This window comes from Paralichthys olivaceus, chromosome 12, assembly GCF_024713975.1.
Source record: "Paralichthys olivaceus isolate ysfri-2021 chromosome 12, ASM2471397v2, whole genome shotgun sequence".
Taxonomy (NCBI): Eukaryota; Metazoa; Chordata; class Actinopteri; order Pleuronectiformes; family Paralichthyidae; genus Paralichthys; species Paralichthys olivaceus.
This window is the reverse complement of record NC_091104.1, coordinates 18,288,261-18,304,018: the sequence shown is the minus strand read 5'-3', so window position 1 is coordinate 18,304,018 and position 15,758 is coordinate 18,288,261. Positions and strand designations below refer to the sequence as shown.

Sequence of the window (15,758 nt, the reverse complement as noted above, 5' to 3'; positions counted from 1 at the left end):
TAGGTCATTTGTCTCCCACTAAGTCCTTAGAAGAATGTAGTGTCTGGTATTTCTCAAAGGCGACTACATCAGAATTACTTTGCGAGCTTGGTCGAGAATATGGGATGTTAGAAGGGAAAAGACAGGAATGAGGCACTTAATGTAATTTTTTTTGGCAGAGATTGTAGGTTAGGGTGGTTCTACTGCCCATGAAGGCAGTGAGGTCGAAATGGGTGGGGGATGCTTGTAAACTTGGAAAAGCATGGAATAGCTTGGAACAGATGTCCATATGCCTGCCTAGTAAGAGCTTTACATCTTGGCCCGCTTGGGACATATGATTTGTAGTTTTACAGTGGTTTATAAGACATGTGGGGTAATAATTATTATGTAAATAATTGTCAACTCCACTCGTGGCTGCAAAACCAGTACATTTTGTGTGAAATAAAAAGAGTTCACTTATGTAGGCAATTAATTATAAGGTGGGAGTTTCACCCAATATGATCTGCCTCTGAATCTGACTCTCCATTAGAATGGGGGTCAGATGAGTCTAAAGAGGCCAAAACATACGTGGACATTTTGTATTGTGTCCAGTCCAGTCGCCAGTCAATCCAAAGGCATCGAGGACAAATTAAGCTTGGAGGGTATTAGTTATGACCTCTCTATTGTCTTAAAAATCAGTCAGTTACTGTGTTTTATTTATCTTTTTGTGCGCCAAGATAGAAACGGCACAGTTGCAGTCTTAGCTGGCCTTGAATTGGACTCCTTTCTGAAAGCAGTTTGAAGCCACAGACCCATCCATAGACTTTCTATTCATCATAATGTGTGTTGAGAAGAATGAGTAGAAACAGTGTGTTCCTATTCAACGATTTATTGCTGACCACATGGACCTGTGCTCTAGGTTGCATAATAGGACATTTAGGACATCATACTGTGTACTTTAGAATTGACGAAATTTTAAATTTCAACTCACAACCAGTACAATGTATCTTTGTTTACATTTTGATGAGTGCGAGTATCTGAAAGAAAGGGATTTTCTTTTCCCACATTGACCAAAGGGCTTGGGTATGATTACACAGTTAATTTCCGCTGGTCAACTCTGTGCTGTCATCGGCCACACACCCCCGCAGGAAAAAAAGAAGCTCCATGACAAAGCACTTTGTTTAGCCAGCTCTGTCAATCTGTCATGACATCAGCAGGCTTCAACACTGATCTCATTGTTTAGAGTGCCACTCATGTTGAGTGACCCCCCCCCCGTGAAGTCCATGTAGGCGAGAACCAGTAGACAGTGGCTCACACAAAGCCCTCCGTTGTGGCTATGGTGGTGGATGGTCGCCAGTCCAGAAGCATTGAGTGGGACAGGATTAAAACATCCTGAAATGACTCAGAAGGAGGACAGAGAAGGTGTTATGGTGAATGCTTGGATGAACATCCCAATATTATACACAAACATAGCCAAAGTTATTTACTTAGGAAGAAGCCGTTTTATCCGACATGTGGAAGATGTTACCTACGAGGACCTTGAAAAGGCTTGTGAGCTGTCTGTCTGGGCTCGGGGAGAGCTGTCTGGTTGTCTTCCTCCAGGGTGGGGCAGAGGACAGGCAGAGGCAGAGAGAGGGTGAGGACGAATAGAAAAAAAAGGCCTTTTAAAAATGTGAACCGGGTTGCTGCAGGGTGGCTTGGCGAGTGAAGCTCAGCCAATGAACCAATCCCCCCGAAGGAGCCATTGTACCCATCTCTCTAATAACTAATTACTTAAATTGCACTGCAAATGTTTTCCCATGTGCCAGAGGCACCTAGTCTTTTTTTTTTTACTGTCTAACTCGCAGAGCAGCACAACACCAGGTGAAAATGTAGCATCTTGGTTTGATTTCCTCTCAAAGTCATGCATTTGCGAACTTTTAAGCTGTGCCAGGCTCCCTCAGTGCTACTGCCAGACTATTTTTTTCTCCTTGGCTCTGAAGGTCTTCTGAGGTAAAAAGCCAGAGATGGGCAACCCTGGCATGGAGACACTGAAGGCTTCATTTTTGTGGCTCAGATGTACAGTATTAGAACCAAGAGCAATACAGTAAGGGAAAACTGAAGTGGGATGCCAGTGCTGAGATGGCAGTTTGAGTGAGCAGTGCATTTCCTGCAGTGATTTGGGGGTTTACAGAATAAAACCTGAATAAACCCGGGTAAACCTCACTTTTTAAATTCAGCATTTTCGTACTGAGATCCAAATAAGGCTTCAGGCATCTTCGGCTGCAGACCTGTATGTTATGTCAGCACATGCTCTGCACTAAATCTCCTTGATGATTTTCAGTTGTGTCATATGTGGTTTTCTCAAGACATGGGCGAGGCTTTCGTGTGAATTTGTGATCAGGCCTAATCCAAGGTCTTAATTTGAGAGTGGCCCTCTCCTTGAAGCGCAGATGCAGTTAAGGGGTCCTTGAGAAATAAACTTAGACAAGGAGATTCAGCAATTTTATTTTTGTATTTTCCTTATGCACATAGTACATGGGGGCATCACGGTGGTTCAGTGGTTAGCACTGTTGCCTCAAAGCAAGAAGGCTCCAGGTGCAGCCGGGGTCTCTCCATGTAGAGTTTGCTTGTTCTCCCTGGGGACACTTGGGTTTCCAGCTTCCTCCCACAATCCAAAGACATGCAGTTGGAGGGGTTAGGTTAATTGTAGACTCTATATTGAATGAGGGTGTGAATGTGAGTGTGAAAGGTTGTTTGCACTGCTATACGCTGGTGGCCTGTCCAGGGTGTTCCCCGCCTCTCATTCAAGGGAATGGTGGGATTGGGTCCAACTTCCCCCGCGACCCTCAAAGGATAAGCGGCATAGATAATGGGAAGATAAATATACTACATGCAAGCTTTTGTCTGCAGGCATTGATGAAAAGGGAGCCAGTGCCTGCAGAAGTCATTTTCTTCTGATCCTTTTGTCCTTGGTTCTCACACAGTTGTAAAAGTCAGTCAAGTTCATCCTGTGCAGTTGGCAGTTAGAACCTTTTAAACAGAATGATCTGGGTATTTATTAGTGGTCCTCACTGTTTTCATGGTGCTCCAATATCTGGAACTCTTCATCAGTCTGATTTCGCGGCCATCACTCTTCCTATCTGGCCTTTGCTCTGAAGGATCAGTCTGCTCTGCTTGGCTGGCTGCTGCTCTGATTTCTGTTCAGATGAGTTTCCAGTTCCTCTGTGATGGACTGATGCTGATGCGGACTCACAGGGTGACAGATGGACACAGTGGCTGCCTTTTGTGCTCAGACTTCTCTTAAATTTTCCGAACAATCATCTGTGGGACTTGTGGAAGATTTGTGGTGCATCTCAATCTCTGCATTTGGCTTTAAAAAAAAAAGAAAGAAATTACTTATATCTGTCAAACCTCAGTCATATTAATAGGGTTTGACAGAGACCACCCAGCCGCTCCGCTCCGCTCAGCCTGTGATTATTTTGTCATTAGGTGCTGGCATGTAGGGCCTGAGGGGCTCGAGCAAGGATCACAATCTCAGTGGTTGTGTAGGAGGATACGTGCGGCGCAGCCCATCTTTCTGTGGTGGATACAGCTCCTCTATATGGCAGCCAGACGGTTGGGAGTCCATCTCAACATGGGCATCCCTCTCAGCCAAGCATGTGCTGGCTGCTCTATACGAAACACTACCGCAAAATCCCCCTCCACCCTATATTTTATGCCTGTCTCCTTTCATGACGATCTATCAGGAAAAGTGAGCGAAGGAGGGAAAGGAGAGAGGGAGCGCACCATCTGCATTTGTAGCAAGCACACTTTCGTGGCTCTGGTTTCCTCTGTTTCAATGGAAAATTAAAGTGCTGCTGGGAGAGGCACTGGGGTGGATATGCGATTTGTGATTGGTTTTGCAGATATTTTTCCAGCGGTTTCTGATCAAGAAGGGAGAGAATCAGGTTGTTGAAACAGATCCTGAGGGGTTAGGGATGAGTAACTGTTGGTGGCTTATCGCTGGGGTTCGTTCAATTTGCCAACCCTTGTGTTCCTCCAACCTACAATATTTCTATATCCGCATAATAAATCAACACCACCTGGATAAATCCCTCGCTGAGCTGGGGAGGGGTTGGGTTATTTTTGTAGTTCAGCACTAACACCACCATCTTAGTTCAACTATTATCCATTGCAATAAATCAAAACAAAGAAAATCCTGAGAAATTTGTTTAGGGAAACTAGATTAAACCTGCAACACTACCAACTTTCTGTATCCAGTTTGTATGGCAGATTTAAGACCTCTACTTCTGCTAATGTTTTTCCTTTGTATTTATCCACAGAGCTCGGTTCACCCAGAGACTTGGTGACCAAAGACGTCACAGACACCAGTTTTGCCGTGTCTTGGGTAGCGGCTCCCGGCAACGTTCGTCATTACCGGATCAGGTGGAAGTCTCTGTTCACCGAGGAGGCCGGGGAGAAGACAATAGCAGGAGACACCACCGCCACAGTTCTGGACGGCCTCACCCCGGAGACACGCTATCAGGTGTCTGTGTTTGCTGGCTATGGCCACGGAGAGGGCCAGCCTCTGGTCGGAGAGGAAACCACGGATGGTAAGTCACTTAAGATGCTGGATCTCCTGCACCATAAACTCACTCCTTCACTTAATCGTTCCATTTTCATCTTTTCTCACTCCCGTCATCTGCCTCATTCGTATTTTTTATATCTGTCTTTTTAGTTGTCTCTTCCTGAGGCTCCTCCTTTCTCATTTCACATTTCTGAGTTTCTGAATGTCGCAATATGAAAGTGTCAAGTTGTGTTCATCCAATTTCACTCTGTGACCATAAAAGCCATTAAAAACCTCACTGACCACAAAGGGACAGCTAAACAGTTTTTCATGGGTAACTGTCACAGTAATCGTTTTAAAAGCCAAGAGTCCAGGTCTAGACTTTCTTGTCATTAACACATCTTGTACCTTAAAGTTTTATTTATCCTTCCTAGTCACTTATAGACTTTAGAGGATCATCATCGAGGAATCTGGTTAAAAAATTCTTCATGAAATTCAATTTAGCTGTAGAAGACGTTTCTGGCTCTTATGTAGATCTGTCAGAGACACATATTCTGTTAACGCCTTGGCTGAGTCATCAAGATGTTAGAGACTTTGCATGCCCATCTTTAAGACTGTGCATGTGTATGTACAGAGGTGATGTAATGTCTAGCGCACCTGCACCCTGTTTTCCTGGGATATGCAGGACAGATAGACGTCGGCCTCTCCCCCTTGTTAGACTGAACTTGTGCTTGGATGAGAAAAGCACATTGAGCGGAAACTCGCAACATTCAGGGAGGGATATTGTCACCACTTAGTGAGATGGAATGTGGTCTAGGGGAAAAAAATTATTTCCAACCATCGTTAGTGTTTATTGATTCTGGCGAACGAGAACAGTGGCAAACACGCCACACACAACCCAGAGGTGGCTTTGGGCTTAAATGTTCACTATGCTCATTCCTTCCATCACACTGCACCCGCTATCTGTGGCTCTCTTTTCATGTGCTCTTCACAAATCACAGGTCTCTGGGGGCTGAGCCACACACAGCAAACTTGGATGAGCTGCTTTTTTCCGTTAATAAAAATGAGCGCTCAGAATATTTTCCTTTGCTCGTTTTGAATCCTTTGACAATTCACACTTGCCCTCCCTGCTCCAAAAATAAAATAGAAAAAACACTATAGACACTCAAAGGAAAAAAATAAAACTATGGGGTTTGCTTAAATTCACATGGCATCTATGTCTGGCTCCCAAAAGCCACCGACTAAACACAATCAATCATGTAAATTTGGGCCTGTTTAATGTATCCCTCTGAAAATCAGAAATATTTGGGTGTGTTTGTGTTCACACGCATGTGGAAACTGAGCAGATATCCAGATAAAAGACTGTGAGGTAGCCAAGCGTGTTACTGTTTAGTTTACTTACCAGCAGGAAAGCCATGCTGCTTATATTTCCACAGGTATATTGGAAGTATAGGCAGCTAAGCACACATTTAGCACAGATTCCCATCTGAACGAAGCCCAAAGTCCACATTTCCCCCCCCGACCTGTCATTCATCATTTCTCCTCCTTTAACCTTTTTCACCCTTCCCCCCTTCTATGCAGTCTCCGCCGCAGGCAGAGCGATTGTAGTTTCTGAGGAGACGGAGAAGACCATGAAGGTGGCGTGGCAGGCGGCACCTGGAAATGTGCTCAACTACCGTGTTACCTACAAACCTCAAGTTGGAGGGCGCCAGGTTGCAGCTAAGGTGCCTGGTGGCACTACCACCACTGTGCTGCGACGCCTTACTCCCCTCACCACATACGACATCACTGTTCTGCCCGTCTACCGTTTCGGAGAGGGCAGAGCGAGGCAAGGAGAGGGAACAACACGTACGTCAGTCTATTATTAATCACACCAACACTAATGGTGCTCTGTCTGCCTCTGTTTGCCTCAATCCTGTTCTCATCCCAGTCATAACCATCTCATACTAAAAGTCAATATTAAAGTATATGTTAGTATTTAGTTTAACTTGAATATTCCTGTTGCTCATTTAGTCATTCAACTAAACTATACTCTTTTCTCCAGTGTCACCATTCAAAGGTCCTAGGAACCTCCAAACATCTGAGCCTTCCAAGACCAGCTTCCGTGTCACTTGGGATCATGCTCCCGGCGACGTTAAGGGCTACAAGGTCACTTTCCACCCTTCAGGGGAGGATATCGACCTGGGAGAACTCCAAGTCGGCCCCTACGACAATACTGTGGTGCTGGAGGAGCTGAGGTGTGTCCTCATTTTCATTCCCTTCATCTTACAAACAATGTTTTCTGATATATCATGTAAAAATCATTGGTTTTTTTTGGGTTTGCAGAGCTGGTACCAAATACACAGTGAATGTGTTTGGTATGTTTGATGGAGGAGAGAGTATGCCGTTGGCTGGAGAGGAGAAAACCACTCTTAGTGACGAACCCGACCCTCCACCTTATGTGCCAACAGGTGAAGTTTTCCGTCAAAATAATGTACTTTATTATGAAAGTGAGAACAGAAAACATTATTCTCAAGCCAACAAGAACATGAACTACTGTAATTTATTCATTCTTTATTCTGCTATCAGTTATTCAATTGCTATGCCTGTTATTACCATTAAGGTAGTTTCTCCCGTTTGAATCACATTGTAAATTATTTCTTTGGAAAAAATGCTCTCTATAGCCATGCCCCATAAAAGCTAAGGAGTTTCTCTGAATGCCTTTCCTCTTAGCATTTTGTCTCACAAAATAACAGATGTAATGGCAATTCCATCTGTCTGCCCCTCTGGCCCATCTTTACTGTGTCACTTTGGGCTTCCGCTTTTTATTTCCAGCCAGTGTAGAATCGAGCCATTTGCTTATAATCTGTTTGCAGTAAGAAAATGTTTTACTACCTTGTGAGTTGGTGCAGTTAGTGAGAGGAGGAAAATGTTCGTGATTGCATGGGAGGAACTGGAAAAGGTCAGCTCGACCGCTGCAGCTGCAGGCCTAGTCTTAATAGGGAGGGAGATGCACATTCACGTGCAAAAAATTAATCTTCCTGTACTGTCTATTGGCTACAGTACAGTTCTCAGACAGAAGACAGTTGTGGGTGTGGCAAAAATCTTAAATTTAGTTTTTTGTCCTAATTTCACTAATACAGAGAATAAATTGAGAATATGGGACATGAGAGCCACATTCAGACTGACACAGATTTCTGGAATAAATAGATGGATAAGAAAATCATCTTGACACCACATCGTAACTTTGTGTAATTTGTCCCCTTTTTAATTTTAATTCAACCCAACGTACCTCTACACGCTCTCTCTGTAAGCTTGACAGCTGGTCCTCTTTTGCAGCGACTATACTTTGGATTTTCTGTCTAAGCAAACCAATGTGTAAATCAAATATATAACCTGTTTTCAGTTGCAGACAGTGGCAGTTAGTGCAACATCTATCCCCGTTGCACATCTGCAGCCGTCTTTTAGGTGCTGAGGATCAGATGCCTACCATGTCGCCGCGCAGCTGTGTGTTGGAAAACAGGATCTGAATATTACCCTGCAGCTCTGGAGAACACACTCATCCGCTCTCCAGTGGAGGCCCTGTGATATGTCATGGGGCACTAAGGGCGTATTATTCCTGATCTGCCCTCTGGGATGAAAGAGAGAAATACTGTCTCCACATGCCACAAGACAAGAAGATAATAATCATGACAAATTCCTCTGAGAGGAAGAAAATTAGATGATTACTGCTTATTCCTGGAGATGAGTGTTTAAGATTGTAGAAATAGTTTTGATGTCCTTGTCCTTTTTGGTGTCATGAACTTTTCTTTCCCTCTTTCCCTTTACTCTCACATTTCTTTGAACATCTTCCACACCATTATAATTCAGACCACACCTATTGTGCACATGACAGTTGAACTACATCTTTCCCCTCTGCACATGATGACACATTCACTTCTGCCACTCAGATGTGACGTGCAAGACCACTGCACAGGCCGATATTGTGCTGCTGGTGGATGGTTCATGGAGTATTGGACGCCTCAACTTCAAGACTATTCGTGCCTTCATCTCCCGTATGGTGGGAGTCTTTGATATCGGCCCAGAGAGGGTCCAAATTGGTGGGTGTATTGGTCAACTGCTTACAACCAATAATATGAAAATTGGTCTTTTTGAATTGGTCTAACAGCTGTTGTGTCTACAGGTCTTGCACAGTACAGTGGAGACCCCAAGACTGAATGGCACTTGAATGCTCACAGTACTCGGGACTCCCTCCTGGATGCTGTGGCTAACCTGCCCTACAAAGGCGGAAACACCTTAACTGGTACTTCAATCTATTCAGTCTAATAGTGGCAGCACCACAGCTTCTCTGTCTCACTTTGGAATCAGTGTGATGAGTGCCTGTTGTCTCCATTGCAGGTCTGGCTTTGAACTACATCCTCCAGAACAATTTCAAAGAGAACGTCGGGATGCGACCCAACGCTCGAAGGATCGGCGTGTTGATCACTGACGGCAAATCCCAGGACGACGTCATCGTCAACTCTCAGAACTTGCGTGATGAAGCCATTGAGCTTTATGCCGTCGGTAATTCACTTCCCTTTATTTGCAGACTAATAATATGATCTAAGATTTCCATGTGGTGCAAGCTACTAATGCTATCGACTTTATCACTGCGGTTTAGGTGTGAAGAATGCTGATGAGAACGAGTTGAGGTCCATTGCCACTGATCCGGATGAAATTCACATGTACAACGTAGCTGACTTCTCCTTCCTGTTGGACATTGTGGACAATCTTACAGAGAACCTCTGTAACAGTGTCAAGGGACCAGGTATGGATGGGTTTAAATTGTGAATAATATCAATAACTTCACACAGGATCATCCACACCAACTGCTCTGCTCCCAGACAGTTTGATATGCAGTATAAACATAGAGTAGATCATCCCAAACCCACAGACAGTTAATGTCTGGCCCACCATGGAAGGCAACACTAAAAGCTAAGAACCAGCTGAGCTCTTGAAAATGATTGCAGATCTGTTATTTTCTTCATCCACTATTATTCCTGCCTCTGTGGAATAGGACTTAATCAAATCAAAGAGCTCCTATTGGGGAACCTCTTGGGGGACGCAGCTTTAATCTTATTCCATAATTTGATGTGGACATGGTTCCTTTAGAACTTTTTACCAAATCAAAGTTTTATCTGTGGCCACATTTTATTTGTTTTCGCTCTTTCATGATTAAAGGAGACATATTTTTCTCATATTCAGAAATTTTAATTTGTGTTAATACTTGAAATGATTTACATGCTCTAACGTTCAGAAAACAAATCACTTTCCCTGACTTTCCATTGCTGCAGTTCCTCCTGTCAGCCTCTGTGACATCACATGATATCACAATGATGTGTAACTATTGGCTGGCCTACTGACGAGGGGTTTCTGGTGATTTCCAAAGAAATCCAACGACTAACAATGTATAATAATCACTGTGATGGCCCATATTTTAGTTTCTATCTTTCTGTACATACACCTGAATTGGAGGAGCACCAGGTTCTCCTACTGATCTTGTGACATCCGAAGTGACGCACCAGTCCTTCAGAGCCTCCTGGACCGCTCCTGATGGCCCAGTGGAGAGGTACCGAGTGGAGTACATGACTGCGTCAGGACAGCCACTGCAGGTAAATCTTATGCCATAATGTGCTACAACTCCAAAAAATGTCTTCCATTCCAATCACACAAAAATTAGCAGTATGCGTAGCTCATCTTCCTGTGTGGGTATAAATGGGAATCTCCATTCGCACGTCTATCCTGTTTGTGTTGGCGTCTCGCTGTGTGAGTGTCTTATTACATTACGATCTGACTCGGGGCAAGGAAACAAAAACACACACAGCTCTTAGTTTAGAAGATTAGAACGCAAATAATGGCCACATGAGTGGTAGCCCTGTTGGCCAGCAGGGTCTTGGCTCCACAACGTGTGGCAAGATACGTTTTTGGTGTCTGAATCTCATTACACACAGTAGATGTTTGTTTTTGTCCAGCTCCCATGGTTTTAATAGTGAACACAGTTGTTGAGGTTTTATTATTGTTTATGCATCTGGGATTGAGGCACATGTTGAGATTTAGGTCAGTAGAAATTTGTCAAAGGGCTTTCTGGTTTTAATTGGAAGCTTGTAGTAAATCTGGTAAACAGATAGAGCTTTTGATTATTTTGCTCCTAAATGAATTAGAGCTTCCCCAACAACCCCCCCCCCTTTTATTTTGAGAAAATATCTACAGACATGTAAACTTTATCAAAAAGGTTTGACTCTTTAAACTACAGCTCGCTACTGCAGCTACATTCATCTAACTCCTTCCTTTGTCAATAGCTGCTCGTGGACGGCACTGAGACCACGGTGGTCCTCCAGCAACTCAACCCTCTGACCCAGTACCTGGTCAACGTCTATGCCCTGGTCGGAGAAGAGAGCAGCGAGCCTCTTAAAGGAACTGAGACAACATGTATGTCTTCTCTTCCTGAGTTTTTTTGACTTACTTCTCAACCTGTATCATTTATATAATATAAACTACCTCAAATAAACTATGTAACAATTACAATTTCACCTGAATGCAGTCACCCGTCAATGCCAAACAGTTCCCTGGAATTCAATCGAGCAATATTTTTTTCAACATCCTAGAATTTATCGAAAGGCTCTTTCGCACTTCAGCCTTTACTTTTATGAGTCTTTTCTCTTTGGGTCTGCTGCCTCTGAATCCCTCTGACTTAGCCACATATATATATACATATATCTTAAACTTTAAGTAAATGCAAAGTTGGAGGCAGTTTACATGGTAACACTGGTGTCTAACTCTGACTTCCTTCTTTATGCTGTTTTACTGGTGCTCTCTCAAGTAGCAGAGATTTAATAGTGTTACATAGCAGCTATAAAAGCACAAATAAAACAGCATTGATAAGTCTGAGAAATTGTCTGAAATAAAAGAAAACAAGGAAACAGAAATATGACTATCTACAGTTTGTATTCCTGTGAGCACATGTGTGTATGTTTAACATAATTGCTTTTTTCTCCAGTGCCCCTGAGTGCCGTGAGGAGGATGGACATTTACGATGAACAGATCACTACCATGCGGGTGAGGTGGGAGCAGGCAGCCGGCGCCACGGGCTACATGCTACTCTACAGCGCCATCAACGCCACAGAGCCCACCGTTGAGCAGGAGGTAAGAATGCGCGCAGCCAATCAGCTATGGATATGATGTGTTTACGTGTGGGGGAAAAAAACATGTGGGGGAAAAAATGCATGCATTCGTAAACACGCTGCTAAACGCTACATGGGACCAAACGCAACCTGCTGTCAGCAGTTTTTTGACAAAACACAGAAGTCACACACTGAAATACCACATTACAAAGTGGCCAGTGTTTGCCTCACCATTCAGCAGACAAGGCAGAAGGGATAACACAGAGGAACACTGTTAGTCACGAAGGGGTGGGCGAACCATGAGCTCACTCTGACAAGGGAACATCATCATTTGTTCATGAGGTGTCAAACCCAGTGGGTCACAACCAGATTCAGCAACAGATCATTTATCTCAATGTTCTTGTCCAAATGTTTCTCTCCATGACAATGAGCGGTCCCTGTCATCCAGCTCCCCTCTGACCTCATGTTGTCTTTTTTGTCTGCTTCCCCTTTCCAGATCAGAGTGGGAGGAGACACAACTGATGTCCAGCTGGAGAGGTTGCTCCCCAACACGGCCTACACGCTGTCCCTCTTTGCCCTGCACGGAGAATCAGCCAGCGAACCACTGACCAAGCAGGGAGTCACACGTATGTGGTCATTCAATCATGAGTTGATTTCGATAATGTAGATGCACTGGGGCCACTGTGAACTCAGGACTGTCTTTAACATTCATTCATTTAAATATCAACCTGTCTAGAGACTAACACTGACTTTCTGCTCCTCGTTCAGTGCCCCTACCACCTGCAGGCGAACTCAGGGTTCGTGATGTCACCCACAGCACCATGTGGCTTTACTGGGATGCTGCTCCTGGTCTTGTTCGCAAGTACCTCATCTCCTACAAGCCTGAGGATGGAGAAGCTAAAGAGGTAAGTTTAGTTCCACCACTGTGTTGCTTCCCTTTCCCCACGTCCTGAAACCCATTAAAACAAAAAAAAATTTAAACAGGCTTTTAGCAGCCAATGTTTTACCAATCCATTTCCTACATAACCTACACTACACTGAGACTGTTCTAATGTCTGTTTGAGCCATTTGGTTTGATGGTGATAAACTTCTTTAGATATTATTTTGATTGATCCTTCAAAGTTTTGGCTTGGACCACATAATGGAGACTGCAGCTGGCAGGGGGGTGGGGGCGTCAGGGAATATTCTGGAGTCCAGAATAGATCATGAAACTATCCAAACTTGGTCCCTCATGGTGAGGGATTAAAGGGTGTTTTTGGTGGTTGTAGAGATTGAGGATTGGGGTACGGCAGCAAACTCTTAAGATCTCTCATTTGCCATTTCCTTAGCTATAAATCAGATTGAGGCGATCCTCAAAACCCCTTTGGTGGAAACACACATGTGAAAGTGACTCATGGGCTGAGGATGTGATCGTCAGTAGTTGCCAAGAGAGTGGTAAAACGTCATGTCTGACCTTTATATTAAGTGATAGAGCCTAATAAGTGACAGTGTGCCCCTCACAGCACAAGCTGCAGGACATATCCCCACCAGCTGAAGCCCTCTGCATGCTTTTTTGGTACTTAGAGACTAATAAAGTGTCTGTTTATAATGAAAATGAGAGTGCAAACAATCACACATCCATACAGCAGCTGGTATTGGTATCGAAAATGTTTCCCTCTAGTTTTATTTCTTGAGGCTAAGCTAATAAAACCTAATGGAATCTAGAGCAGTAAAAGCAGTGTGGTATTTCCTGTAAGTATTCCTGGTGTTCAGTCAAATTCTGCAGCTTGTTATTGTTTGTTGAGTGTCTATTTGTTTCCCATTTTCCTCTGGATCAAGCACAGTTTTATACCTTCTCGTCAAGTTTCCAACCAAGTGTTATTAGGTGAATATTACCACTGTCGCCAAAGCTCCTGGAAACGCACACTCAGAGCGGAATTGAAGTTTCACAAGATCTGGCAAACATCTGTCTGAAGAGGAAAACATATGGAGTCTTTTCTACTTTCAAATTGCATAAAGAAACTCTGTGTATTTGTATTGATTTGATAACATTTTTACAACAAACATGTTTAAATGTTAACAGCTGGAAGTTGGAGGAGATGTGACCACCAAACAACTGGACAACCTGATGTCACAGACCGAGTATGCTTTGGCTGTTACTCCGATCTATGACGAGACCACTGGACAGCCAATGCTGGGAGACGCAATCACAGGTAAAAGTGAAAATGATTATAACTAGTGCAGTGTCCGTTCTGAACTTGCCTGTTTGGAATGGGCTGTTTGCGTAGGCTGTGGTAATGCTAGTTGCAGATTTATTGTTGAAGCAGCGCACAAAGACGTATTGTGTGTCCAAATCGCACTAAATCTGACATTGTACTTCGTTGGGCGTTTAAAAGTATACATGCCAAGTATGAAGCCGATAAAATGAACAGTTCTTGAGACATGTGAGACACATACAGACAAACAGACAAAGATATGTTGTATTATATGATGGCAAAGTGGATGTGGACTTGCAGTCATTTTAACTAACTTCCCTCCCTCTTCTCTGCAGATGTGGTTCCTGCTCCAAAGAACCTACGATTCTCAGAGGTTACCCAGACAAGCTTCAGGGCCACCTGGGACCACGGAGCCCCCGATGTTGCTCTGTATCGCATTGGCTGGACAAAGAAGGGAGAGAACAACTTCCAATATGTAAGAGAAAAGCAGCTGTCCTCAGTCCTCAAAACGATGAGTCCCACAGAAAAAAAACAGACTGCTGCACCAAACAAATTACAATCACTTTAAAATGGAATTTGTGTCCTTTGTTTGTATTGGATTAAGTTGTAGTCAAGCACCTTCCCACGTGATCTGTTAATGTTTTCTTCATCAGTCCATTCTGAACAACGATGAGACTACCCACGTCCTGGAGAACCTGGAGCCAGACACGCCCTATGACGTGACGGTCACTGCCATCTACCCAGATGAATCAGAGAGCGAGGATCTGATGGGCACTGAGAGAACATGTAAGATCTAGCAGCTCTGTGACGACTATATCCAGTTTTAATACCTCAGCTGTTTGATAGACTCAGTGTTGGCTCTTGAACCAAGGCAATACACTGATTTAACTTTTGATTTAACCTTCTGGAAATATGCTGAGTGACATGTTCAGTGAACGGTATGGCCATTATACCTTTCTATTTCTGCCTCTTTAGTGTCCAGACAAGGTGATAGCGCAGGTAAGTATATTTGTGGTAAAGCAAGAAGATGCTTTTCCTTCCAAGCAAAGAAAGCATGTGTTATCATCCATGTGGTCATAAGCTATGTTGTTCATTGGATAAGCATCATTTCATCATCAAGCCATACCCTTAACCCATCCACTGCTCCAATGATGCTACAGCTGAAACATCTGGTTTCATCGCGTGTTTGTCTGTCCTCATCCGTTTGTCCCAATGTCCATGCCATTCAACCCACGGCTGTTGATGACTCAGAAAACTGGATTTCAATTGTGCATGCCTTGCAAAACAGAGATTTGCATCCCTGTTTTTGCAGCCCATTCCATCATCCATCATCTGTTCCACCATCCATCCATCAATCCATTCATTGCCTTCATTCATGCATTAATCAGTCCATCCATCCATCCATCAATCCATTCATTGCCTTCATTCATGCATTAATCAGTCCATCCATCCTTCCATCAATCCATGGCTGTTCAACAGAATCCATCCATGCTTCAGAAAAGACAAAACCCCAGAGGTGGATTGTCTTTTCTTCTCTTAAAGCCACAGTCCTTGATACAAATGAGACAGACCTGTTTGTTATAGTATGAGAAGTAAATTAACTGATATGTCAATGAAGTGAATCATTCAAGCCTAAGAATACACAGTTGAACATAGACTGACTAAAATATCAAGGACAGTGTCTTTAAAAGACATTTTTATGTAAATCCATGGAGTGAATGTGCTTATGACTGATTAACAAGGTTGTAATTACGATATTGGTTTATGTGTGCATTTCCCAGCCCCCAATGCACCTCCCACCAACCTTGTTGTGTTCAACGAAACCACCACCAGTATGAACACCAGGTGGAATCCAGCTCCAGGTCGCGTCCAGAACTACAGGATCACGTATGTCCCCACAGCTGGAGGCAGGACCCAGACAGTAAGTATGGAATTGTA

General features: G+C 43.7%; 1 protein-coding gene across 4 annotated transcripts in view; it reads left to right on the top strand.

Annotated features, from left to right (window-relative positions):
* Nucleotides 1–15,758, top strand: part of col12a1a (collagen, type XII, alpha 1a) — a 53,009-nt gene that overhangs the window by 11,852 nt on the left and 25,399 nt on the right. For 2 of the 4 annotated variants that reach the window (XM_020085022.2, XM_020085024.2), the window contains exons 14-31: nucleotides 4,263–4,532; nucleotides 6,068–6,334; nucleotides 6,531–6,723; nucleotides 6,812–6,936; nucleotides 8,416–8,565; nucleotides 8,649–8,768; nucleotides 8,864–9,028; nucleotides 9,126–9,272; nucleotides 9,980–10,116; nucleotides 10,804–10,933; nucleotides 11,502–11,647; nucleotides 12,122–12,251; nucleotides 12,394–12,530; nucleotides 13,688–13,817; nucleotides 14,156–14,295; nucleotides 14,474–14,606; nucleotides 14,796–14,819; nucleotides 15,602–15,741. In XM_020085022.2, coding sequence (XP_019940581.2) covers nucleotides 4,263–4,532; nucleotides 6,068–6,334; nucleotides 6,531–6,723; nucleotides 6,812–6,936; nucleotides 8,416–8,565; nucleotides 8,649–8,768; nucleotides 8,864–9,028; nucleotides 9,126–9,272; nucleotides 9,980–10,116; nucleotides 10,804–10,933; nucleotides 11,502–11,647; nucleotides 12,122–12,251; nucleotides 12,394–12,530; nucleotides 13,688–13,817; nucleotides 14,156–14,295; nucleotides 14,474–14,606; nucleotides 14,796–14,819; nucleotides 15,602–15,741 — 2,684 coding nt within the window. The remainder of the gene's footprint in view (nucleotides 1–4,262; nucleotides 4,533–6,067; nucleotides 6,335–6,530; nucleotides 6,724–6,811; nucleotides 6,937–8,415; nucleotides 8,566–8,648; nucleotides 8,769–8,863; nucleotides 9,029–9,125; nucleotides 9,273–9,979; nucleotides 10,117–10,803; nucleotides 10,934–11,501; nucleotides 11,648–12,121; nucleotides 12,252–12,393; nucleotides 12,531–13,687; nucleotides 13,818–14,155; nucleotides 14,296–14,473; nucleotides 14,607–14,795; nucleotides 14,820–15,601; nucleotides 15,742–15,758) is intronic. The other 2 variants (XM_069536374.1, XM_020085025.2) reach the window with 2 other exon arrangements.